This window comes from Plectropomus leopardus, chromosome 3 (genome assembly GCF_026936395.1).
Source record: "Plectropomus leopardus strain MGB_pleo_1.0 chromosome 3, ASM2693639v1, whole genome shotgun sequence".
NCBI classification, from domain to species: domain Eukaryota; kingdom Metazoa; phylum Chordata; class Actinopteri; order Perciformes; family Serranidae; genus Plectropomus; species Plectropomus leopardus.
This window is the reverse complement of record NC_142178.1, coordinates 19,633,414-19,659,699: the sequence shown is the minus strand read 5'-3', so window position 1 is coordinate 19,659,699 and position 26,286 is coordinate 19,633,414. Positions and strand designations below refer to the sequence as shown.

At 37.4% G+C, this 26,286-nt stretch overlaps 3 protein-coding genes across 6 annotated transcripts; 2 read left to right on the top strand and 1 right to left on the bottom strand.

Moving 5' to 3' along the window:
• Positions 1-2,086: 2,086 nt before the first annotated feature.
• On the top strand, positions 2,087-6,231 carry gpank1 (G patch domain and ankyrin repeats 1). The gene is made up of 4 exons (XM_042484575.2): positions 2,087-3,114; positions 3,191-3,332; positions 3,426-3,501; positions 4,889-6,231. The coding sequence occupies exons 1-4, from the start codon at positions 2,659-2,661 to the stop codon at positions 5,328-5,330; spliced, it is 1,116 nt and encodes a 371-aa protein (XP_042340509.2). The 5' UTR covers positions 2,087-2,658; the 3' UTR covers positions 5,331-6,231.
• Positions 6,232-6,980: 749 nt separating this feature from the next.
• LOC121941722 (cytochrome P450 3A30-like) lies at positions 6,981-16,699 on the bottom strand. 4 transcript variants are annotated; one of them, XM_088075833.1, is made up of 14 exons: positions 16,548-16,699; positions 16,332-16,425; positions 15,753-15,805; positions 15,439-15,538; positions 14,124-14,237; positions 13,950-14,038; positions 12,983-13,125; positions 12,751-12,878; positions 10,419-10,494; positions 10,131-10,291; positions 9,958-10,025; positions 8,589-8,747; positions 8,053-8,215; positions 6,981-7,815 (listed from the first exon to the last, which is right to left on the bottom strand). In XM_088075833.1, the coding sequence occupies exons 1-14, from the start codon at positions 16,616-16,618 to the stop codon at positions 7,708-7,710; spliced, it is 1,527 nt and encodes a 508-aa protein (XP_087931959.1). In that variant the 5' UTR covers positions 16,619-16,699; the 3' UTR covers positions 6,981-7,707. The 4 variants fall into 4 exon arrangements, with proteins under 4 accessions (XP_087931959.1, XP_087931960.1, XP_087931961.1 ...); XM_088075834.1 differs by having other exon boundaries at positions 16,332-16,450; positions 16,548-16,646; XM_088075835.1 differs by lacking the exon at positions 15,439-15,538 and having other exon boundaries at positions 16,548-16,698.
• A 490-nt stretch (positions 16,700-17,189) lies between these two features.
• On the top strand, positions 17,190-25,629 carry LOC121941720 (cytochrome P450 3A40-like). Its single transcript, XM_042484574.2, has 13 exons — positions 17,190-17,344; positions 17,427-17,520; positions 20,041-20,093; positions 20,327-20,426; positions 20,520-20,633; positions 21,496-21,584; positions 21,698-21,846; positions 22,001-22,128; positions 22,209-22,284; positions 22,407-22,567; positions 24,404-24,630; positions 24,801-24,963; positions 25,320-25,629. The coding sequence occupies exons 1-13, from the start codon at positions 17,280-17,282 to the stop codon at positions 25,407-25,409; spliced, it is 1,509 nt and encodes a 502-aa protein (XP_042340508.2). The 5' UTR covers positions 17,190-17,279; the 3' UTR covers positions 25,410-25,629.
• The last annotated feature ends 657 nt before the right edge of the window (positions 25,630-26,286 follow it).

Here is a 26,286-nt window from a genome sequence, read left to right as displayed (position 1 = left end):
ATTTTAACATATAACAGACAGAAAAGCACTGGTGTAAAATCATAACAATATGATGGCTGAATTCCATTAAGCTGCTTCGTTTCAGGGACCTGATGTGCGTGTTGGCTCTCTGCCACACTGGCACGGCTTACAGGGACACTTGAACAGAACAAAACCGTTGTTAATATTATAAATTAGCAACACCTCTGCTTTTCCCATTTTATGCTGCATTTACAGGTGGTGGAAGTAACCTTGTTAATGTATTTTATTTAATACTTGATTACATTTGAGAGGGAAATATTACGGTCCACTGCATTTGTTCAACAGCTATTACAAGTTACTTTTCAGTAGGTCTGGCATGAAACCAGATTTTCACTACATGATTATCCTGTCCAAAAGAATTCACGATAATGATATTATTATTTCTATAGAACATTTTGTAAAATAATAATAATGGTGTGAGTCGAATTCATCTTTAATTTTGTACATTGTGTGATTGTTTTTTTCTTTTGGTAAATGGATTACTCTCAAAATAACATGAGTGTGTGGAGGTGGAGAGGGAGACAGTGATAATGGAAAAAAAGGGAATCATTTAAGGCGCTGGATTATTTACATGATATTATTATATGTGTATTATTAAAATGATGCAGTATTTAATTTCTAAAAATCAATAATATATCATCAATGTATATCCTGATACCCATACTTATCAGATTATGATTTTACATACAAAACATATGATGATCATTTAAAATATGATTCGCTGATGTAGATTAAAATACCCCAAAGTACACTGAAAAGTTAAAGTTCCACTTTGACCAGAAGGAATATTAAAATGTAATGTGTATTTGTATGCATTAGTAATGACAAGCAAATAATTATTTAACAATAGCAGTTTTCATGCTTTAAATACATTTAGCACAGAATACTTATTGTCTATTACTGAAGTAAGACTTCAAATGAAAACTTTGTCTTCTGCTAATGTAGTATTTCTACTCTGTCATTGCTATTTTTACTTCTTATATCATTGAAGATTTTGAATACTTCCTCCACCACTGCCAATAATACATGCATAATGTTTTGACAGTATGATATGGGTATTAGTATTCTGTATAACGAGCACTTCCACTTTTGTTACTTAAAGCATATTCAGCTGATAATACTTGTGTATTTTCACAGTAACAGTACTAATACCACACAGTGAAAATACCCTATTGAAAGTAAAAATCATTGCATTGAAAATGCCACTTACGTAAGTAAAACCAAGTAAGTAATCAGGAAAATGTACTTAAATAATGAAAAGTAATAGTACACAATGCAGAAAAAATCTAAAACAAAAAAACTAATAATAAAAATAGACTTAAAAGTTTATCAAAATATTTGTATAATAGTTGTTTATAACTGTTGGGTAGTTTATTTTTTAACAAAACATTTTTTATAAACTGTTCTTCTGGTTTTAGACAACAAAATCTCAATCTGTAAAAAACTGGTTACTTAAGCTATCAGATAAATGTAGGATTATAGACTAAGGGTCGATCGATATTGTTTTTTCAGGGCCGATACAGATTATTAGAAGTTAATGAGACTGATAACCGATATTCGTTACTGATATGCGTTTACAATAAAAATGAAAATCTTTCTGTCAGTATTTAAAATTTGGAATATAACAAACTCCAACACAAAACTTTGTTTAAATGCCTTTAATAAATGCTTAATCAAAACTGGCACGTTCAACATCATGTACAGCAAGTCAAGTGAATTTAAATAAAAATACCTCCCAGAGGTTTTACAAAGTAAAACTTCCTCCCATGCTGGCACTTACTGTTTTGCGGAGACAATCTGCAAAATGTCAAACCCTGATAAACAGCCAGGCCGATAATCTGTCGACCCCTAAAACAGACTGTATGATATGTCCCTCTGAAATGTAGTGGAGCAAAGTTATAGAGAGAAATGAAAAGAAAATGCTAAGGTAAAGTATGAGTGGGGCCTACCTCAAATTTGTACTTACAGTACTTGAGTAAATGTCAGTATCAATTTATCCATCAGGAGCAGGAAACCTCCGGCCCGGTGGGGGGCAGCACTCTCTGTTAGCCATGAAGCTGCGCGGAAGAAGTTCTGTTTACTAACAGAGGAAGAAGGACGGTAACGTTAGCCTGAAGCCTGAAGTAGCGTCGCATTATTAAAGAAACAAGTCGGTGTTTTTCCGCCTTTACATTGTCGTCTGGAGAATGTTTTTAAGCGACGTTATGTTGGGTAATGTTACTGAGTTTGGTGCCTTGGGTCATTTTAAATTAAGACGGTTTCGCATGTCTAAATGCTAATGGTAACCAAGGCTAAAGCTTGATAGCTGTTAGCTCTGAGCTAACTAACTTATTTTCTAAGACTGACTTGCACGCATTGTAAATATATTTGACTGATTATAATTTATAAAATGACGCTGCAGAAGTAAACAACCACTCGTCCGTTTCGCTAAGTTAATGTACTACATAGTTCAGTTGAGATACTGATAAATAAATGTTAAAAGAGGAACACTAATGATTTTCAGTTTGACAACATGCTGCCATAGCAAGAGCACACAGCTTTCCTTTTTCAACGCAGGAGTGCTTTACCCAGACGGACTCTCTTAGAAATCATAATCAAATTTTCAGCCTGCCACATCTGAAGCTACGTTGACTCCTTATGGCTGCTTTAGGTTTTACTCCTGCCAGCGGGCAGGACGTTTTCAGCATTGAAACAACCGACCAGTCCAGCTCTAAAACAAACAATACACTTAATGGAGAAGAGGTCAGGCAGTTCTACGAACATTTAATGAAAGATGATAAGGCCCAAGATGAATCAAGAAGTGCAGTTTGCAATAAAAAGCCTGGCAGAGAGCATCAGAATAAACGGAGGAGCATGGAGTCCAGTAGAGGAGTCAGGAGGAGAGCCAGGGCTGCAGAGATGCAGCTGGGTCAGACAGACTCTGTGGTGCAAAGAGAGAGTAGAGGTGGAAGTGAAGGCAGCTCAGGTAGAGAGACCAGCAACTCAGAAAGGTCCACGGAGCTCCTGGGGCTCAGGTTTCTGCGATGTGCACATGAGGGAGACGTCTCGGGTCTCAAAGACCTGCTCTCAAAGGGGGTGGACATCAACTTCCAGGTACATTACTGTACAGTGTATTTGTAATTTATATAAATATTATTGATGTATTAAATCCTGACTGCCTCCCCTGCAGGACACTTATTTTTGGACAGCGATGATGTGTGCAAGTTGGTCAGGACAAAGAGCTGCAGTGAGGCTTCTGCTGCAGCACGGAGCAGCCTGGGTCGGAGTGGTTGATACACAGGGCAGGGATGCCAAAGACCTCGCACTGGAAGGTATAATCCCACATTTTTATTAGCAATTCTAAATTACTGTGTATGTGTACAGTGAAGTCAGTGAACTCATCCACATCTGTTTTTTTTCCTCAGCGGGCAACAATGAGGTTTTGGAGGAGTTGGAGAGCTACGGGCGAACTACTCAGAGAGAGACACAATCTGATAGAAGGTTAGCACACTCGGAAACATTTCTTCATCTGATAAATGGCTGAGCTGCAATTTTCCAAAATTTCCCACACTATCCACTGAAATGTTGCATTAAAATTTGAAAGGTGAGCCTGCAGCAGGAGTTTGAGAGAGGTGGTCAACATTATAATGTATTTGTTATCTCTGACGGGGATGCAATAAATACCCAGAATTAAATAATGTATTGCAAACTACTATTACGCATGCAGTGCTGTCTGCCTGTGTGTTGCTCTCAGTTTCCACTTTGTGTGTTTACTCTTGCCAACCCCCGTCTCATCTATTCACTGGGAACCACCAGTAAAACAGGGGACACTCTGTCCACCAATGCAATACAGAGAAATAATCAAATGTTGGAGCCAGAAAAGTACTGGATTTTTGAAGCAGATATTGATATTTGACAGTAAAAACAAAACAGATTACTCATTGGTATATTGATATATTTTTAACTGAACAGTTTTGATAGTTTTCAGTTAAATTAGGTTATTTGAGAATTATTCCAAAGATATGTGTGCTGAGTGCAACATTTTTACAGTTGAAAAGTATAATTACTTGTCAGCTGACATGTATGCTGACAAAACACAGGACCTCGCCTTGAAAGATTTTATTGGAAGCACAAGTAACAAAGAAACTGGTTTTTACAAAACTGCTCATTAGAAACACTGAATCACTGGTGAATGAACAACACTTAAGACCTTGCGCAAATTTATCAAATGCTCCTCGGCTCAGGTTGACAGTTGGTGGAGCTACAGTGCGAATAACATGAGGTCACATGACTTCATGCACCAAGAATGTCCCATCCTAAATTTTTTAGAGTGGCCGAGATGTCACATATAAGCTGTGTCCCAAAATCATACTACACACTAATTTGACACAGTATATACGACATCTAATCGTCATTGTATTCTGTTTGAGAAGCTTCAAACATCAGTATACTAAACCATAATGTACAAATAGAAAATGATACAATATGTGAGATCACTCAAAAGTCGGATTAATTTTGTGCACATATCATCTGCTGTATATAAAACTTAACTGAAGCTGTCCAAACAAAAAAAAAAAACAAGTGGATATCTTCCAAGATTGCAACTTTTTTATAAACATCTTCTTTTTGTTCATTTTGGTTTGTTGTTCAACTGCAACAAGAAACACAAAGCGGGAATTTCAAGCTAAAAACATTAATTTTAAGAAATCAGTGCTTGCTTTGACTTAAACAGCTGAAGCCTCACGCTGTGGAGGAGGGATCCTTTATCGGCCAGGACAAATTAGTGCACATGCAAAAGCTGCGTTAATGCACATATTGGCCCCTGACTTTGGTTTTAAGACAAATATGAATCTATTCATTTAATATTTCTCCTTCTGTTTGTCCTCAGTGTCCCACGGCCTCAGTGGTGCGATGTGTGTCGTAGCGAGTACAGCAGCAGCCTGTCATCACATCTCTCCTCCACTCTACATCAGTTCAGTCTGCGGCGAGCTCCACCCACCCCCTACTACTGCCTCCCCCCGTCCAGCAACAGCTACAAGATGATGGTTCGCTGCGGCTGGAAGCCAGGGACAGGACTGGGGCCGGAGGGAGAGGGGCCTAAACAGCCGGTGCCAACTGTGCTGAAGAGAGACCAGAAAGGCCTGGGGTACGGACAGATGAAAAGAGCCAAAGTCACTCACTTCCGACCCAGGGATTGTGACGCAGTGAAACCACCATCCAGGGACAGAGAGGAGAGAGGAGGAAGAGGACAGAGGAAGGAAGAAAGTAGGAGAAAGGAGCAAAAAGATAAGAACTGGGAAAGAGACTTTCGTGCCTCTTTTTATCTTTGACACCTGCTCACAGTGACTTTCCTGCAAGCCCTCTCTCCCAAACACGCCAAGAAATATCTCTGAAACATTTAACAGATCTATTGTGAAGATAAGTTGTATCTGTTTTCTAGTCAGAACTGTGGAGGTGTTTGTAAAACTCCTGGGAGGTTTTTTTTTTTCCATGAAGTACTCTACCTCTAAGCTGAAACTGTGTCCATTTATGGATTTGCCCAAAGGTTATGCAATGATCAAATGTGGCATTGATTGATCTCTTTTTTTTGTGATTGTGTTCGCTCTGCGTGGCCATATGTGTTTACTGTTGAGCCGCCAAGACTGTTTGAAAAGGTGACATAAGTGGATGGATAATTGGAAACGCCTTACTGATCTTACACAAACATCAGCATGAACTCTGGTTATAGTTCACGATCCAGGAAAAAAAAATCAGTGTCACAGAGCTAAGTTGATATGTTTTATATATTTATAGTTTATAGTTTTATGTAGCTATAAATTTAAACTTTACACAACACCCAGGGTTCCCACAGTCATGGAAAACCTGGTGAAATCATGGAGTCACATTTTCCAGGCCTGGAAAAGTCATTGAATTAGTAAAAAACAATATTGAATGTTTTGGAAAAAAATGTGTGTGATAAAATGGTTATAGTAATGTTCCGCGGGCAACCTTCAAAGCAGTGTAACTTTTCTTTCATAATGCCAAATTTAATTTCTGTTGCTGTTGAAGTAACAGCTCTAATATGCGTCTATGTGAGGTTTTTTTTTCACCATCACATGGGTTCATTTTCTGCCCACATTGCATTTCTCTCTTCATTCATACCAGCTCACTGAAATTATTCTTGGATAGAGTAAGGGATTTGGTATGTTTAAAAAACTCTTGAGCAAGTGGGAAATAAAAATATATATATAATGGGTCCTTGAAAAGTTATGGAAAAGTTTTGGAATTTTATCCATGAAAATGTGTGGGAACTCCGAACACCCCTTTATGTGTGAGTCCTATTGGAGGAACAATTTCATTATAGTATATCTATTAATTGCTCTTGAGCAACTGCAGTAATGCGGGTAAAGTTTGCCCTTGATTGTAGAATATTACGCAACCACACAAACAACAGTGAACACTAGTTTGACACACCTGCAGCAGACTTGTGACTGCGTGAGTCAGATGTTTGTGCATAAAGTAGGTGCCATATCAGCATGTCACTCTGCTATCACTGCACTTTGAGATTATAGCACTTTGAGATTTTGCTAAATGTAAAGTGTGTTATAAATACAATCTATTATTATTATTATTATTATTATTATTATTATTATTATTATTACTGCCTCACATTTAGCAAAACTGGCTGGATTGTTGTATCTCAAAATCTGGATTCCTCTCCTGTAATGTGTTGGAGTTTGACATGTTTTAAGACTGTATTTATGTAACTGTAACCCCCCATGAGTCCTCATATGGCCCAAGACAGGTTCTTGATTTCTAGTCCAAAGTCCAGGCTGAGGATGACGGATGGCCGAGCTGTGGTCGTCAGCGCTTCAAGACTTGGGACTGAGGACTTCTGAGGGACGTTGTCTACCAGAGTCAGTATCATCTTTTGAATCACACCTTTTTACACCGAGTGATCAGACAAAAAAAGAACACGTACATTAAACTCCAGTGCATCGTTTGTTTCATAAACATGCTAATTTGCTCCTTTATAGATCAGCTGAATGAAAATAGTAGAAAAGCCACATAACATGGTGCAATACAACACTGCAGCGTCATACAACTGAACCACTGACCTAGATGACTCAAAGCAGCAGTAAACTGAATATTTAATGAGAGTATTTATGGATGGGATATTGCATTGCGTCACACAGGTGTTACTGTATTTTTGTGGTCATTAAGCAATAGGTAATCTTCGTCATCCTGTTACTATTTAACATATTTTACGTGCTTTTCTACTCTTTACTTTAAGAGCTTGGACTATTGCATGACTCAGCAATTAGCACCATCACTTCACAGATAAAATAATCCCCAGGTTCATTACTCCTCCTTTCTGTGATCTACTTGTTTCCATGTGCTTGTGGTGTGTCCTGCTGAACTTTAGTTTCCTAAATTTCTCAGACATGATCACAATTGCAAATAGATATGAGTTTGTGTTAAACTGTCTGCTCTAAACACTTGTACATGTGTTAGGATTGGACCATCATTTACATTTTTCATGAACACAATGCGCAGATAAATTAGAGTTATGATTTCCAAAAGTCAACATGACACATCACTGTGTCTGCTCAGATTTAGGACAGAACACAAACTTCTGATACAGATTAGAAACTTAGATAGTGTACTTTAAGTAGCGTTTTTGTCACTTAAACTACAAATTTAATGCAGCCTTGATGGATGTGTTTCCTAGTTGGACTTGTCCTCATTTCCTGAGGTTGATAAACGTGTCTCCAGCCTTAGTTTGATTGGTTTTAGGGGTCCAACGAGCCCTGCAGGGTCCAGTTCCAAAGGGATCTGTGGAACAGACAAATACACTAAATCAGACACTTGTGCTCTTTCTTAATGTAAATCCAGCTCTTCGAGTGTCTTATTAAAAAAACAACTTAATTTTCTTTATTTCTTAAACCACATAATGAGGCAGTTTAGCAGTTGAAATGTACGTCTTTCTGTATCCCTCTTTTTATTACAAATCAAATTGTGTTTGTATTATGTAAAAGCAATCACGTTGACCTATTTATTAAATATAATCACCTCTGTCTCTGCACAGACGGAGAAGCTGTAGTACTGCAGAACTTCCACCAAGGCCAGTTTAACCATCGCCTGAGCAAATCGCATCCCCAAACAGTTCCTCGGCCCAACCCCAAATGGCAGGTAAGTGTATGGGTTGATGTTCTGCTTGTTCTGTTTACTGAATCTTGAAAAACAATCATACAACAGCAAAGAAAATAGAATTTCAGCACTGTATTACATAAAATACTATTTTTTTTCACAGGACTGAACAAATGATTAAAGCTTTGAAGGATCTCATGGACAAAACTAGGACAAAGTACTAACATTATTAAAGCATGCCCCACTCTCTGTGCGACATCACTCCCAAATTTCTTGGAGCTCACTGACCAGAGTAATTAAGTCATTATGAATCATTCAAAGCTGTCTGGGTGACCAAAACAATTAATTTGCACTGTTAAGTTCTCAAAACTTGCTGTGGAGAATTACTGCAGCTTATACCTTGAGTAAAGTTTTGCAGCACACACAAATACTGCACACACATACACTCTGGTGGCTACCTTTCAGGTTTGAACTCCTCTGGCTCTGGCCACAGCTCGGGGTCGTGGTGCAGAGCGTACACTGGAATTATAACCGGCATGCCTTTTGGGATTTTGATTCCATTGATCTTGACAGTTTCTTTGGCGACGCGTTCAAAACGTCCAGCTGGAGGGTAAAGCCTGTTGACCAAAACAAGAATAAAAAATAAACATACTTTTGTCAGAGTAAAAAGTCAACCTTATAAATACAGTATGTATTGTTGAAACACACACAGAATTTGTGATATTTGCTATTGTTCAAATAACAGGGTAGGTTTTTAAGTCTGTGTAGTAGTGTTTAAAAAGTATAAGCGTAACTCCTGTTGAAAGATGCACTGTTTTCTTTTTTTTTTAGCAGCTGTTTCCATCCAGAGATGGCAGTGGTTTGGTCTAGACTCTGGTTTCTGATCAAATACCTGCAATATAAATGGCATCCCCATAGATCTCTGCTGTTATTCGTTTGTAGTTCTAATTAGCAAATATTAGTATGCCAACACGCATTGGTAACTCTTCCTGTAAGCAACATACAGAGGGAGGGCATCCCCACTCCAATTCAAAATAATCATTAAAAAATATAAGTAAAATGGCAAAGTGGAAAACAAACAGAAAACAACAAAACAAGAAAACGTTTTCTCATACCATATATTTTTTTTTATACATTTTTTCAAATATTCATATTGTTTATTAGCTACAAGGTTTCTTTATGTTGACTTGTCATGGGTTCTTGTCCTTTTTAATAACATAAGCAATGAATATAAAAAAAAAACCATTGTGATTAGGCTAAAATGAGCTCTGACTTGATTTTATTGATCTGTTAAGCAGTTTGGTTTGATTTTGGGTATGATATGTTCTGTATAAATATGTTTGCCTTGCCTACAACAAATACTACTGCTACTACTAATAATATAATACAGTTTTTCGAGGGGGGCAGTGGAAGCATGGGATGCATATTTTATTTTTCACTTTTATCATAATCAAATCACTCACGTCATATCTAACATAGCCTATATACCATTTATAATACATTTTTAGTGTCTTTTCCTGCTAGATTCTCTCGCAGCATGTCGAAAAATAGACCAAATGCCAAAACTAATAAACTGCTGTGGAATTTGGGGCTGTGGCATATCCAGCTCAACATGGGCGCTGAAAGGAAGTTGGCAGCACTCTACAGTAAATCTGGCGCGCTTCTGCGTCAAATATGAAGCTGGTGTTCAGATGCCAAATGTGCTATGCCCAGCACTGCTAACACGCTGAAGTAAGATGGCAACCGTGGTAAGCTTAACCTGCTGAACCTGAGCATGTTTACATTTTTGACTGTTATCACCAACCGGTGCAGGAAAATGCTCATTACCTTAGACATTCATTAAAGACACAGTCCAGGTACTCCATCTGCATCAGAGCTTCATACTGGACATCACCCTAAAGAGTTACAAATCATAGTTTGATTAAACACAAATTCAGATTTTGTTTCATCAATGAAATAGATAGCACAGAATGACTTATGTACCAGAACTTATGTGCTACCTTATTCTGGAAAGTGGCGTCTATCTCCTCTTGCAGCCGTTTCATGACTTCAGGATTTCTCGCCAAATTGTAAGCCAAGAAAGTGAGAGTAATGGAACTCGTCTCATAACCAGCAAACATAAATATTGTGGCTTGAGATGAGATCTCATGGTCAGTTAGACCTGTCAGGACATGCAGGACGCATGTGCAGGGAGTGAGAAGAGAAGAGGCGTCAAGACCATTTGTGTGAATTCCTGTTAGAGGACGTTTGTGCGTCTCTGTATGTGTGGGATGTCTCTGTGCAGTTACCATTATTCTCCTTGTCTTTCTTGGGTTCACCGACAGTCTGAGAGTTGATCATATTTTGAAGGATATCTCTGGAATTCTGAAGACGGATCAAATAATTAGCATGCGTGTTTTCGCTCTGTGTGTTTGTGTGTATGACAGTTTACTGCACAACTCTGATGACGGAGATTTGTTGTTTAGTTTTATGTTGCAAATGCATGAGCATTGGATTTTTGTGTTCTGTAAATGTGGTGTAGCAATTTTATTTGTCGGGCATTTCATTCCCGGGATCAAACCACAAAAGTTAATTCATCAATATACATGGTGTGTTTTTAAAAAAAATGTTTTACCTTTGAAGCGGTTGACAAAATAATCTCTCCTCAATTCAGTATCCGATTGGGAGCTTTCCATTATATCACATGGTCTTTAGCTGCAAATGGAGTCTTCCAAATAACCTTTTATTGATCATCAAACAATATAAATGTTGAAGATCATGTGATATGATGGAAAGCTCCAGATAAGCTACAAAATGGACTTTGAGGTGAGATTGTTTTGTCAGCCGATGGTTCTGAGGTCAAGAATTAACTTTTTGAGCCAACACAGACAAGACGTTTACAGATACCCTGAGAGGCAAGTCAAAAAAACATTCCAGTGCTACTTTTTTAAGTCTGATTGGGATGGTTTTTCCCCTGTTTTTTATGATCCAAAAACAGGTGAAAAAAGGGTCTTGGAAAGATAATCGATCTAAGTTCCTTAAATATGTTTTTGCATCTATGAAACAGGTGAAAAAATAAGTTTTGTGAGGGGAAGATTTTTCTAGATTATTTTTTTGTCATCTGAGGAAATGGGTGAAAAAACCTTTTGGGAAGTGATTTTTATTTTTTTTTGTTTGTTTATTTTTTGACACGATCATAATCAATTTTATGCCTCTGTACTGGCGATAGCCAAGGCCTGACTCATTATGTTTTCAGTCTGTCCGTCCGTCCATCCGTACGTACGTCTGTCTATATGTATGCACGCACATTTTAACGTTTGAGTTGACTCAAGGATGAACTAATCAGAATTTGGTGGTCAAAGGTCAAGTTTACAGTGACTTTGTATTCATCTTATTCTTGTGTACGCAATATCTCAAGAGCACATTGAGAGAATTTCTTCAAATTTGATCCAAACTTTCACTTAGACTCAGTGATGAGCTGATGAGAATTTGATGTTGAGAAAACCGGTTAAAAGGCCGTAAGAGGCAGATTTGCTCTACTACGCTAATTCTAAGTACGACTTAAAGCATTCCTGTTTTCTTCCAGATGAATTTTACTTTGTCCATTCTCTTAACACAAGCTACATATATTATGTGCAAATAAGTTATGTAACATTACTGTCATAAAATGTTAGAATATATTTCTGTCCAAAAGAAAGACACAACAGTAATGTTACATAACTTGCTAACATACAACATATGCACCTAAGTAAGTAATTAAGTAAGCTATAATCAGAAAGTGCTTTTCGAAACCAGAGTTAAAAGATGCTGTACAGTGTAAATTGTACAAATGTTGAATTTAAACACACAAAACAGTGAAAACTACGAAGATGGCAATGACCTGTTACAGAACAAAGTGCTCACACAAAAAGTGAGTTTAAAACAATTGACTGACTCTGCATTTTTAAAACTAAGGCAAGGTGGTTCCAGTGGGTGGAAGCCAGTATTGCAAAAGCGCAGTCCCCTTTAGTTTTAAGCCTTCATTTCCGGATTTTTATTTCCTCAGTCAGCAAACCTCAATGATCTCACCATGGCTAGGGGACATAGTAATTCAGAAATATAAAGTAAGGCAGCCCATGTAGTGCTTTAGAGCTGATAAGAAGAATTTTTTTTAATTGATTCTGTGTGCAATGAGCAACTAACATAGGTTGGCCAACATTGGTAAAACAAAAAAAAAAAAAAAAATTATCTGCCAACCTTTTTTTACCCGTCATCTTAGGAAAAAAAGTTAGTTTTCACATCTTCTTTACAGTTAACAAAATTTAAGGAACTTGGATACATTTTTTTTATTTTTCTCGTACACCTGTTCATTAGGCATAAACACATCAGAAAAAATAGGTCAGACTAAGAAAATGGATCAACAAATTTCTATTTTCACTTGCCTCTCAAGGCTCCCATAGAAGTCTGTGGACTATTTAAAGCTCCACAACAGCCATAATATGGATCTCGAGGTGAAATTGTCAAGTCAGTTTTCTGTTAATTATTTTTCTATTGAAACTCTGTAAATGTTTTTAATGTTGATACACAGTATACAGTATATGTCTATGATGATGTAAGACTTCATTCATATTGCCCACCCTTAGTTGTGTGTTTTGTTCAGACCTTGTGTGAGCTCTCATTGCGTTCCGCTCTGACTTTGTCCAAAAACTTTTTAAAGTAATTCGTAGAATCCTTAGGGAACAAGGAGAAACCAAGCAGTTCCAAGAGAGGAAGAAATATGGGGAAAAACCCTGAGAAGGAAAAGGGGATTAACAGTTCTTATTTTGGTTGCAAAACATATCTGGTTTACATCAATTTAAAGAATGAAGGGTGTCATAGAAAAGCAGCGATCTACCTTGGAAAAAGAAAAGAGGGAGGGAGAGTCTGAACAGCTTTGAGGCGTGGGTGATCATGGGACTTGAGGGGTTGTTGATGGAGTCCATATCCACACTGAATGCACTGCTCGCAATAACATCTATACTGTAGGCTCCAAAAAAGCTGGAATACAAACATACGAATCATCAGTGGTTCAAAGCGGAGCCACAGGTCAAACATCATGTTTGCTCTACTGTCTGTAGGAAATTTCGGCTGGGCGCATCCATTAATGTTGACAAACATAATTTCTTACAAGGAGAGTAAATGCCAATATTGCACCCACTAAGGAAACATTGTAATTTGCATCACAAATATACAATATATAGTATAAACCTTGACATTTGAAATAGAATATAATAGAAAAGATAAACCGATCTCACAAAATCGGTCATTACAGTAATTTCGTTTTTGTTAACACGGTTGTTCCACCATTCGCCATTTCAACAATTGGTGATAGTTACTGCAAAGAACTTGTACTGAATCTTTTTAATAACTGGGGATAGCAACCAAGAGCTATTTGGGAAAACGCAATTTGTAATTTGTTGAAGGAATTGTTTAAAGTGGAAATAGACAAGTTTTTGTTTTGTCTCATTACTTAACCAAACTTATTATGAAGAAAATATTGATATCACTATCCTCACTAGTTGAAACGGCGAATGGTGGAACAACCAAATGAACTATGAAAACTGTGGTTGTTTCTCGGCTCTAAGTAAGATGGAAAGTGAGAGTGGCACCAACAATTATGCCATTTTGAAATGCTGAGGGGGATAAGTTGAAAGTCTGTCAAAACCTGCCTACCAACAGCTCTGACGCTCACTAAGCAGTACAATTGGGTTTTTTTCATGACTGATGTCATGAAAAAGCAGAAGCCCTCTGTGAGGGTGCAGAAAAAGCAATACTAGGTTTGATTCATGTCACAGTCAGTAACCATTGTTGGCATTACTCACTCTTTTACAGTAATAACTTCCCTATTGTGCGCCTTGGACTGCATTCTGGCTGTCAGCTTGCGAGAATGATGTTTCATGAGGTCGAACATCTTAGACAAAGAAAAAAAAAGAAATGAACACAAGCATAACTACTGTCTGTCCAAATGTGAGTTAAAGAAAGTGGACAACTCTTACCTCTTTTATACGGCCAGATGTGAAGCAGGGGGTGAGGATGTTACGAATCCGTCTCCAGTTACCGTCCTCAGCAACAGACACTGCGTCATACAGGTCTCCATTCAGGCGCAAGTTCTGAAGCGGCACAGCGGTCATTATGTGTGTGTTTGTGTGATAGTCAAACCCTGAATAAAGAATTTGCAAGTGCAGCTGGAGCACTTTAAATGGCAATAAGCACTAAAGCCGTTTTGTTTTTTCTTATTGTCAACCAATTTCATAATGAGATCAACCCGCAATTAATTAATCTTAATAACAAGTGTTGTCTGTACAGCCACAGCCTCATATAATTTTTTCCTCTTTGCCATTGAGCTTCATTGTTGTCAAATAATTTTTAAACACACAATATGAGCCACACCTTTGCACAGGGTGGCATGTTCTTCACTACAGTGATTATTTTTTTATTCACACGTACACCATCCTGCTGCTGTTAAGACTAACGAGTGGTTCCCAATTTTTGTGTGCTTCCACGCAAGCGAAAGCCATGGCCAGAGGAATTATGTTCTGGGGTTGTCCATATTTCCCGTTCTCATGAACCGAGTGAATTTCTTAAAATTTGGCACAAATGCCCAACTGATAAGATTTTGATGGTTGAAGGTCAAGGTCACTGTGACCTCTTGAGTCTTTTTCTGGTGAACACAATACCTTAAGAACAGCTTGAAAAAATGTCTTCAAATTTGGCACAAACATCCACTGAGACCCAATGGTGAACTGATTAGACTTTGGTGGTCAAAGGTCAAGGTCACTGTGAATTTATTCATTCAGTTTATTCAAATTTGGCACAAACTTGGACTCTGCGATTAACTCATTAGAATTTGGTGGTCAAAGGTGACTGTGACCTCACAAAACATGTTTCTAGCCCTAACTCAAGAATTCATACGCTAATGATGACAAGTTTTCAGACAAATGTAATGTTGAAGTTATAACATTTTATATCCAAAAGGTCAAAGGTCAGCTTCACTGTGATGTCATAATGTCTTGCAAAAACACTTCTCTGGCCATTATTCAACGCCACACCTAATGAACAAAAGGGGAGACATTTATCATTCATCTATCTATCTGTCTATCTATCTATCTATCTATCTATCTATATATATATATATATTTACTGCAGTAAACATTAACAATATGCGAGATTGAGAGATGCAACTGGTGTGTTCATACCTTAAAAAATTAGCATTGAAACTGTTTCAGATGTTAAGAATTAATATTGATAAATCAATATTTTTGACAGTAGTACCACAGCGTTCTGTTTAGCGTAAGTCTAGTATGTTCTCACCCTCCGGTTGGTAAAGTAGCTGAAGCACTCCTTCACCAGGATGGTTTTTAACATGTCAGGGTCCATCACAACCAGCATGGGCCTCCTGAGCTCAAATGTGCTGAACATGTACACAAACACGCATTTATTTTTTTGGGCATTTAATGTATATCTTAAATTAGTGTATATCTGGAGAATATTTGCTGCCATTATGACATGAGTGCTGACCCAAGCAACTAAATGAGAAGTTCAAGGCCCAAAAGCAGTGAAACAACCTTTTCCACAAAACATTAAATTATAATCTTATCTCTTACCCTTTAAAGTGCTTTACTCACCCCCATACTTTGCCGTACTTCTGAGCACACTCTTTGTCGTCCAAGTAGTAAATCTGAGAACACAGAACACATACATTTATTCATCACCAGTGTCGAAGGATAACAAATTACATGTAATTAAATTAAAGAATAAATATAACTATAATCTGTTACATAAAAAAAAAATACTATCAAAATGTTAGGTTACATCTGAATATATTATTTTCAGTAAAATGTAGAATAAAATGTTCATTTTGTTGCATTGCATCTTTTCACCATACAGGAATGCCGTCTTTTAGCATATTTCTGGACATTTTTCAACTTTACTGCCAAGTTTAAAGCATTTGCTGGAAAAATATTTAAAAAGTAATCAAATGTAATAACTAACAGAAATTTGATGAAGTAATTAAAATAGGTACACCCCTTTACATATTTAAGAGGGTAACTTAGTCCTTTTGAAAAGTAAGCTTTTCCAACACTATACAAAACACATGATTATCCTCACTATACTTACCAACTCAGTCTGTAGCTTTAGATTTAAACAATATCAGTTATTGTGATGATTTATATTTAAAAAAGAATTCATAAGGATTTATATACCTTGTTGTGTCTGCATATTGAGCCCAAATACATAAAGGGTTTTGGACCTGGGATCCCCAACTTTTTAAATATTCCATAATTCCAGTTGCCATGTCTGTGTGCAGAACAGAAAAGCATAGCTACATAATGTCAAACACTTTAACTCAAAAGGAAAAAGCTAAACTTATTGACTTCTTTCGGTGAGTAGTACAAAAACCATCAACCTCTGATCCTTACATTACAAATAAGCAAACAAATGTGATCATAAGAATCCATGTTTCTAAAGAGAAGAAAGGAAGATACTCCATCGCTCTCTCTTGTGTAGCCGAGTTGAAGTGACCTAAGTTCTGCTTTGAACTCTTGACTGCAAGTCCAGGAGGTGTGGTGTGTTTTCACTGCGTTACATAAGCATTTAAGCCACTTCCCCTCTTGTGCAGCCACAACAACAGTGCTGTTGGAGTTTATGCCACCCACACATTTAAGTATTTGCCTGGGCATGTCTTTATGTGAGCACATTGCAGATAGATATGTCTAAATAAAATAATATGACATCCACGCACCTGAGAGCAGGTTTCTGCATACATTTAGGGAAAAATGTGTTCAGTACCTTGGTTGTGTTTCAGTAATAATACCAGGAAATGTAGTGTGAGCTAAGAAGAAACTGAAATTGTATCAGACTTGACTGTATTACTTAAAGATATTTTAATGAGCTTTGCGTGCATTCTATCTTTTTTAACACACGCAATATCATAATTGAGGTTAATAAAACATGATAATTATTAATGCTGCTTGGTCTTTTCCTGTCAATGATTCACTTGGCACTCCCTGGCCTGTCATTGGTTCAACCCTCACACACTTCTTATTCACGCAACAGGTTTGTAGAGCAGCAGATAAAAAGCCTTTGGTCTGTGATTTGGTGCCTTAGTGGATCTTGTGCTGCCACTGAGAAAAGAAAGGAAAGGTGCAAAGATGGGCTTCTTCCTCTCAGCTGAGACCTGGACCCTCCTGGTGGCTCTCATCACACTGATTTTTGTGTGAGTGTTTCAGAATATTTGTCCCAGGTATTTGTACTGTGTGTTGTAGGTATGATATGAAATGTCATCTCATACATTACAGGTATTCCTGCTGGAATTTTGGAACATTTAAGAAATTGGGCATTCCCGGTCCCACACCAGTCCCCTTTTTCGGCACTATGCTGGCATACAGAAAGGTTAGTGAACATACACTGTGGATTTATATGAGGGTGTACAAGCTAAGCATGTTAGTTCTGGGTGTAATATCTTGGTTGCACGTCCTCATGTGACTTGTGTTGTGAATTAAAAGAGGACTTGAGAAGTATCTACTCTGTGAAAATAGGAAGAAAGCCTAACCTGTTTGTAATCTTGGAGTTTCTAATAGCAGAATGTAACAGGAGGATACAAAGGTTTAGAAAAAGCTTAGATGGATTTGTAATTTATGTAATGACAGCTGCCTCGGGGATGAGTATCACATTTAGTTTTAATGTAAAACACAAACATTGTCAAGAATAGGACGATCCACCTGCCAGGATACTTTTTAAACCACAAGCCCTGTTTAAATTTGTATTATTATTGTAGATAGATAAAACAAAGACAAAATGTGAACCAGGTGACTTTTGAATAGTTTTCTCTGCTTTAAATTACTTATTTTGTGCTAACGATCTCTTCTTGTTAACCATGCCACAATTTGCGGTTCTGAGTAAATAAATCTCAATCTCAATCTGAAAAACAGGGCAAAGTGAGAACAGTAACATTTGTAATGAATATCCATAGAAGTGATAAAAGTGTTTGAAACTAGTCTTTTCTGCCTTGTCGATATCTAATCTTTGCTTACTGATTAAATGTTATGCCTCTGTAGTTATTCATGGCAAAGTTTAAAAACCTACATGATGTTTTTACAGTGCACATACTGTATTCATCAAAGGTGTAGTTGTAGAGTTTAGATCTCTAAACGGATGATGCCTCACACAGTTTTACAGCTTTTAAGCTTTGAGCAGTATTTTTCGTAGGTAAAAGGTGAATGAAGGTGATGGTTATGAAATATGATATTTGAAAAACCCAAGCATGGCTTTTCAGAAAGAATGTCCTGTTTACTCAGGATAATCCACTGACCTTTCTAATGACTGTGTTTAAGAAGAAAATACAACTGAATAATATCTGGTAGAAAATAGTTCCTTGCTAAATAATTTCACTGCTTTAAATTTTCTAGGAAAGGGAAAGAAAAGGGTATCTGTTATAGCCTGTTTAGAGTTGAATTCCTTTATAAAAGAGGAAGTGTCTCAGTTGTGTTATTACATTTTGGCAATGAAAGTTCCCATTTTCCTAATGTCTATGATGTCAGTGTTTAAAATAATGTTATTTTATAGCTATGTAACTTTTTGGTATCAGCTTTGAAATGAAGAGCTTGGGATGACTGAGTAACCTGTTGATATGATGTTAATATGCACCAAGTAATGACTCCAGATCTATATCATTCAGAATTTTTTTTTTTAAAAGGTGTGGACTGGAGTCATATTACTTGGGCTTGAGTCAGACTTATAATAAAAAAATGGAGGACTTGACTTTGACACCAGTGATTTGTGACTTCACTTGTACTTGAGCTTTTTGACTTGAAAATACTTGATACCTTCGCCCCCAAGCCAATTTGAGAAGAGAAAGTTATAGACATTTTTTCCAATATGAGATGAGATAAATATGACAGACAGGACAGAAAAAGACTAATTTCTCTTTTTTTTTTTTTTTGTGGTTAATAGTGCGAAATGCTATGGAAAAGCAATGTCATCTCTACTCCTTTTATGATTTTATGAAGTTCATTCACACTCATTTTAACCATAGACTGCATAAATAATAAACATAGCTACTGTGACGTCATCCATTTGTTTGTAGAGTGCCACTGTAAAGCCTCAAATTTGGTATTTCCGCTGTCGCCATCTTGGTTTTTTGGAGCCAAAAGTGACCATATTTGGGAGAGAGGCTGGTGTTTTGGATGATAAAGGGATTGATCTGACTGACAGACTGTGTTGCCGCCTCACAGGCAGCCTGTCACACAGCGGCCCCTCTTAACTATACATAGCTTTGGGTCTTAATAAAATGTAAATGCGTGACATATAAATAAAAACAAAATCACCACCACACAGTTGAATGAATGTTAAAATTAGCCATAGAGACCAAAGCTGTCTTTGTACCAGGCTGTAAACATGTTTATTTCTGTTTTTAAGTTGGGCATTTTAACACGGGGGTCTATGGGGACTTTCCTGTTCTGGAGCCAGCCTCAAGTGGCCATTCGAGGAACTGCAGTTTTTGCCACTTTTGCATTTTTCAGCCTTGGAGGTTGCTGCTTGGTTAAGATAAATAATCATAGTTTTTAAAATGAATCCAAGATTTTTGTAAAATTAATGTATCACTACACCGTTGTTAAAATGACATTACATTTAGTGCAAAGCACATTATTACTTGATTAGGACTTGAAACTCAAAGTTTAAGACTCTAAACATGCCTCTCTTGACTTGGGACTTGAGTGCAGACACTCGAGACTTACTTGTGACTTAGGAAATAATAACTTGGTCCCACCTTTGGAATTCAACACAATTATTGTTAATAATTTGCATATTCAAATACAACAGTAGAGTGTTGTATACTATATGTTAAAGTGGACTAAAGATTTAAGAAATTTGGTCATTTTGTAATCTGTTTAATATTATTCTTAAACCTAGGGATTCTTTACCTTTGACTATGACTGCTTCAAGAAATATGGGAAAACATGGGGGTAAGTCTGCATGTTGTACAGTGTGTGTGTTTGTGTGTGTGTGTGTGTGTGTGTGTTCCTGCATGCATACAATGTATATCTGATCGTTGTCCTTCGAGAACATGAAGTATCTCTATTTGTAGTACTGTATGCCTGTATTACATGATAATTTTGTATGACTGCATTAAAATCTTGCCCTGATGTTATTATTTTTCTGTTCATATTCTTGTCTATTTTTTTTTAATCATATTTAGCATTTTTGATGGCCGTCAGCCTGTGCTGTGCATCACAGATCCTGCCATGATAAAAGCCGTCCTGATAAAGGAGTGTTACTCTCTCTTCACCAATCGCAGAGTATGCACGCTTACTTTATAATACATTCAATCACTCACAGTGGCCGCTTAAAGTCTCCTCATTATCGGCATGTATTTTTTAACTCTTTTACAGAACTTCCGTCTGAATGGGCCACTGTACGATGCCGTGTCCATCGCTGAGGATGACCACTGGAAGAGGATCCGCAGTGTCCTCTCTCCCTCCTTCACCTCAGGGAGACTGAAAGAGGTACATCCCCTCTCACGCCCAATACCTCCTCTGGTTTTTATTGCATGCTGAACAAAACAAGTTCAACCAAGGTCTTTGTTGTAACTTGACTAGATTCTTTGTAGAACAATGGTTCCCAACCTGTTTTACTTGTGGTCCCTGAAAATTATGTAATGTTTACTTTCAGCCCTCAGCACAAGATATGGTCTCAGTTTGGACGTGTTTGCTTTTTTAGAGGCCTGATGGAGGGAAAGTATCCAGTATTTCATACAAAAAAGCAAACATTAGAAAAGAGTCAGAAAAACAAACCTAATTAAGTTTAACAGAAACTTTTTTTCTCTCTTTATTACTATTTATCATCTTATGGCACCTTAAATTGATCCCAGAACCCCTTTTTTGGGGTACTGACCCTCAGGTTGGGAACCACTGATCTAAAGCATTGGTTTCTAACTGGTGGGTTGTGGCCCAAAAATGACTCGCAAATGTGTCAACTTTGTTAAAATAAACACTTTATTTTAACAAAAAAAAAAACACTTTAAAAAAACACTTTATTTTGAAGTACAGTGAAATTTAGGCACAGAGCTCTTATTTTATCGCGCCTGTCTGTTTATTCTTGCAATATTCTATATTTCTTTGGGTTCTAAGTCAATGTGCTGTTTACATTTTGTAAAATCAAATTGAATATATGGTTATTTATAGAAAATGGGGATCTTAAAGTAATGACTAAGGAGAAATCTGGACCTCGTGGCAGAACCAGTTGGGAACCACTGATCTAGAAGAAACACAAACAGAAACAGCAGGAACTCTGTGCTGGTGTATCGTACTGTGTGTCCAATATTTCAGTTTGTTTTTTTCTGTCTGTCTGTCCCTGTCTGTGCCTCAGATGTTTGACATAATGAAACACCACTCTGCTAATCTGGTCAGCAGCATGAAGAAGAAAGCAGACAAGGATGAACCCTTAGAGCTGAAGGAGTGAGGACATTTTGTACTCCAGCATATTCATTTAAGTGTACCCCAGAAAATATATTAAGTCAACCCTTTTACAAACATGAAGGTCATCTCTGCTGTGTTTGTTTGCTCTTTAGGTTCTTTGGGCCTTACAGTATGGATGTAGTAACCAGCACGGCCTTCAGCGTCGACATTGACTCACTCAACAACCCCGCAGACCCTTTTGTCACCAACATCAAGAAGATGCTGAAGTTTGATCTTTTCAGTCCTCTCTTCCTCCTCATTGGTACATAATTCATTTTATGGCTGTGGAAAACAGCTGTTTGTAATTTGTCCTTCACCTGGCTGGAAAAACCATAAACATCTGCACTGCCAATGTTTACAGCCCCTGTCTGTCTGATGTCCAAAAGATGAATGTGTTGCTTTCTGCTTAATTACAGCTTTCTTCCCCTTTTTGGGTCCTGTTTTTGAGAGGTTGGAGTTTTCCTTTTTCCCTGCATCTGTCACAGACTTTTTCTATGCTGCACTGCAGAAGATCAAGTCTAATCGAGAGCAAAGCAAGCAACAGGTATGGCTGTCTGATACAAATACATGTATCAGCAGATCCAGAAAAAAATCAGAACTACTCACAGTTATGTCTTCTTTCAGAGTCGAGTGGATTTCCTTCAGCTGATGATGGACTCCCAGAAAAACAATGACTGCAGTAATATGGAACAAGAAAAAGGTGACTGACACACACACACACACACACACACACACACACACACACATACAGTAGGCTCTCTACATACACAAAAAGCACAACTTCAAGCTTTGCTAAATCATATCTACTTGTTAACTCCCCAGGTTTAAATGATCATGAGATACTTTCTCAGGCAATGATTTTCCTCTTTGCTGGCTACGAAACAAGTAGCAGCTCTCTCACTTTCTTGGCTTACAATCTGGCAACAAACCCGCACATCATGAAACGGCTGCAGGAGGAGGTTGACTCCACCTTCCCTAACAAGGTATGTTGGGAAAGGGGAAAGAAGAACGTTTGAGGTGAAAGGAAGGTCTTAAAAATAATAACTTTGAAGCTCCTTTTATTGGTTTTTGTCCACTTGAGGGCAGAGGAACTACACAACAAATTGACACATCCGTACTTCTCATACATACCCTTGACAAGAATTTTGGACATTGTTGAAAATTCGATCTGTGGCAAGGAAAAGTTTAGGATACTAACGCAATTTTTTTCAGCAAGAAAATCTTCACAAATTAACACAACCTTTATGATTTTTTAAAGCACAAATACAGTGCCAGAAGTAAAAAGCTAACGTTGGGCCATAAAAGAACTACACCACAGTTACATGATTTAACATCACCACCACAATGAGGCTGTAAAGCCATGTTCATAGGGATGCATTATGTAGTCTCATTTAGCAACGTGTTGACAGCCGCTGTTTTTCAGATTTGTAAGGTCTTCGAAATTTACAATTCGGGTACTCACTAATGTATTTTATATTGTAAAATGGAACACAAAAGTCTCTTAAGCTTGTGTTAACCACAGACATTATTTTAGGCATCCGACCCAAAACCCATTTACAATAACCCACTGACTCTGAGATGAGGGAAAATTAAGTGCAAAAGTGCTAACTCATTTCTGGGTTTTATGAATCTGTCCTGCACCACAGGCTTATGTACACATGATTGAAACAATTTTTAATGTTGCACAGAGCCCACCTGATGACTTAAAGTGAGATATTCAGTTTTCTTTTAGCTCAGTAGTATGGGTCATCAGTTGCCAGCTGTTTGAAGATGAAATGCTTCCTTGTGCTGCACTCGGATATGTTGTCATGACTCTGCGTAGGCTCACGTAGACGTTAACATGTATGTTCAAAGAAGCGTAATTCCATCTTGAGTTCATCAGCTATTCGCCAACATTGTGTCTATTAGCTAACAGCCAAAAAGCTACCTACTGTATTATAGTTCAGAACAAGGTTAACAAAAATGGAGTTTGCCTATATCCAGCCTTTATGCTACACAAAGCTAACCAACCAGCTGCTTTGTATTCACCAGGCAGACTGTATTATGTCTTCTGAGCTAAACCTATGAAGTAGAGTAACTGTGTGTTTTATAACCTCAGTACCTCTGTCAACCATCACTGTATCCCTTTAGCACTTGTTGTCAGTGGTGGATTGTAACCAAGTACATTTATTAAAATACTGTACTTAAGCATGAATTTGAGGTACTTGTACTGAACTTGAGTATTTTCTTTTCATGCTTCTTTATACTTTTACTCCACCACATTTCAGAGGTAAATATTGTACTTCTTACTTCAATGCATTTATCTGACAGCCTCAGTTACATTTTTTTGTATTAAAAACATAAGAAAGGGTTCATAAAATATGATGTTTTGTTATAAATTAAATAATCAGAGTTTATACAGCTATCATCAGTTCATTAAAAAATATTCCATTCACAGAAATTAATTCCCTGCTATTTTGGTACATATTTAAAGTTTTTTGTGTTTTTTTATGTGATTTTGAGTTTTGGGGAGTAACACTTGTTTATAATTGTTTATAGTTTAATTTTAGTTTAATTTTTTTCATTGTTTCATTTTGAGGGTTTTATTTTTCTCATAGTTTTGAGTTTTGGGGTGTTTTGTTATATTTTCTTTAAATTTGAGTTTTTGGGTGTGTCTTTTTTAATTTGAAGTTTGGGATGTTTTTTCTTAAATTTTAATTTTTAATTTTTATTTTTATTCCTTTAAAAAAATAAAAAGTAAAAGTACATTTTCGTGATTTTTCATGTAATAGTACAGAGTGGTTGTTTTGTCATGTATATGTGTGTCTGTTTTTGTGTAGGCTCCTGTTGAGTACCAGGCTCTGATGCAGATGGAGTATCTAGAAAGCGTTATCAATGAGTCTCTCCGATTGTACCCCATCGCCCCGCGTTTGGAACGTGTGGCCAAGGCGACTGTTGAGATAAATGGCATTGTGATTCCAAAAGATATGGTTGTCATGGTACCCACATGGCCTATTCACCGGGACTCTGAGGTGTGGCCCGAGCCTGAGAAGTTCAAACCTGAGAGGTATAGAAAGGATTCATATGTTTAGGTTTACCAAACTAGCCACAGAGACGACCTGAGTTCTGCAGGTCATTGCCTTGTTTATGTGAATGGTACATTATTTTGTGTGTGTGTGTGTGTGTGTGTGTGTGTGTGTGTGTGTGTGTGTGTGTGTGTGTGTGCACGACCCCCAGGTTCAGCAAGGAAAACAAAGAGAGTATTGATCCATACACATACATGCCTTTTGGAGCAGGGCCAAGAAACTGCATTGGGATGCGATTTGCTCTGGTGATGATGAAACTGGCGATGGTGGAGATTCTGCAGAGGTACAGCTTCTCTGTGTGCAAGGAGACTGAGGTGAGATCACAGAAGTTCATCTTTACACTGCTTTTTATTGGGTTTTTCTTTTCTACTGTGTGTGCATAATCTTTTTTATGGTGACTGATTAAAACGGTACAAATTTTATTGATTGCCAGTGTGACTGGGATGTTGAGGGTTATATAATGGCAAAGATTATGAGTGTTGTAAAGGTCTGTCTGTTCAAAGATTAAAAGTCACAATCTGACAGTTTGAACAAGATTACATGTGATACTGTGTGTGCTAAAATAGCATGCTCAACACACTATTCTTTGCATATGGTTTCTGCCCTCTGTGATACTGCCAGTTTTTGTTTGTTGACACTTCTTGTCTCTTCACATGTAATTTCCTGCCAGATCCCCATAGAGATGGACATCCAGGGCTTGCTGATGCCAAAACGACCAATCAAACTGAAGCTGGTGCCACGTTCTGAACCCTCAAACTAAAAAAAAACTAAGCAAGATAAAGAAGAATCTTTTTAACTTTGTCGTATACACACCTATTGTGAGCGAACACCATGTCTGTTTTTATCATGGGAATAGTACAGTTGTGTGTACAGTTACTTCTCTTTTTGTCTGTCAAAGCTTTTGTTGAAGTTCATCCCAAACTGAATGACAAATTTGTAACGCCTGTGTAGTCAATAAAGGATAGTTTGGATTTTTCTCATGCACACTGTCATTCTTATATGTGATCTGATCAGTGTTAAAGCAAAATGCAACCGATGAAAATGCGGCTGAACTACAGAAGCATGACAAACATTTTAATACTGACAAAGACAATTTAAAGAAAATATGTCTGACATTTCTCTTCCAGTAGGTCACTTGTGATTTTAGGTATGAGCTAAGGCCAAGTGGACAAAATAACATCTTACAGTAATACCAAATGACAGCACCACCCACTACTGTCTCATGGCTTACACTTAAATCAACACTTCACTGATAACAAAAGCTTTACCAAAGAAGGAACCGATATCTGTCCCAAACTGATTGCTCAGGCTTTCATTATATTTTGCAGGAGTTTGTGTATTTTGTGTTAAATTTGCGAGTGGAATAAAAAAATACAGAGGGCTCATTCAAATAGGCCATGCAGTGAGTTAATATTTGACCAGATATCTCAGTTATAAATTGCATTAAGTGGCATGCTGTGATTACATCTTAAGTACTGTGTGTGTGTGTGTGTGTGTGTGTGTGTGTGTGTGTGTGTGTGTGTGTGTGTGTGTGTGTGTGTGTGTGTGAGAACAGCGCTCTCGTGTGGATGGTCCGTTCTCAGTTTTTGTTCATATCTTGTCCACGGGCTCCTGCTTCCTCACAGATCCATTATCCA

Coding starts and splice junctions, on each gene's coding strand:
- LOC121941720 (XM_042484574.2), top strand. CDS start 17,280: ATGGGCTTCTTCCTCTCAGCTGAGACCTGGACCCTCCTGGTGGCTCTC. Junction 20,094..20,326: donor AAATATGGGAAAACATGGGG/GTAAGTCTGCAT, acceptor AATCATATTTAG/CATTTTTGATGGCCGTCAGC. Junction 22,568..24,403: donor ACTCCACCTTCCCTAACAAG/GTATGTTGGGAA, acceptor GTTTTTGTGTAG/GCTCCTGTTGAGTACCAGGC.
- gpank1 (XM_042484575.2), top strand. CDS start 2,659: ATGGCTGCTTTAGGTTTTACTCCTGCCAGCGGGCAGGACGTTTTCAGC. Junction 3,115..3,190: donor GGGTGGACATCAACTTCCAG/GTACATTACTGT, acceptor CCTCCCCTGCAG/GACACTTATTTTTGGACAGC. Junction 3,333..3,425: donor CAAAGACCTCGCACTGGAAG/GTATAATCCCAC, acceptor TTTTTTCCTCAG/CGGGCAACAATGAGGTTTTG.
- LOC121941722 (XM_088075833.1), bottom strand. CDS start 16,618: ATGGAGTATCTTCCTTTCTTCTCTTTAGAAACATGGATTCTTATGATC. Junction 15,539..15,752: donor AAGTACGGCAAAGTATGGGG/GTGAGTAAAGCA, acceptor GTACATGTTCAG/CACATTTGAGCTCAGGAGGC. Junction 8,748..9,957: donor GTCTTTAATGAATGTCTAAG/GTAATGAGCATT, acceptor TTTGGTCAACAG/GCTTTACCCTCCAGCTGGAC.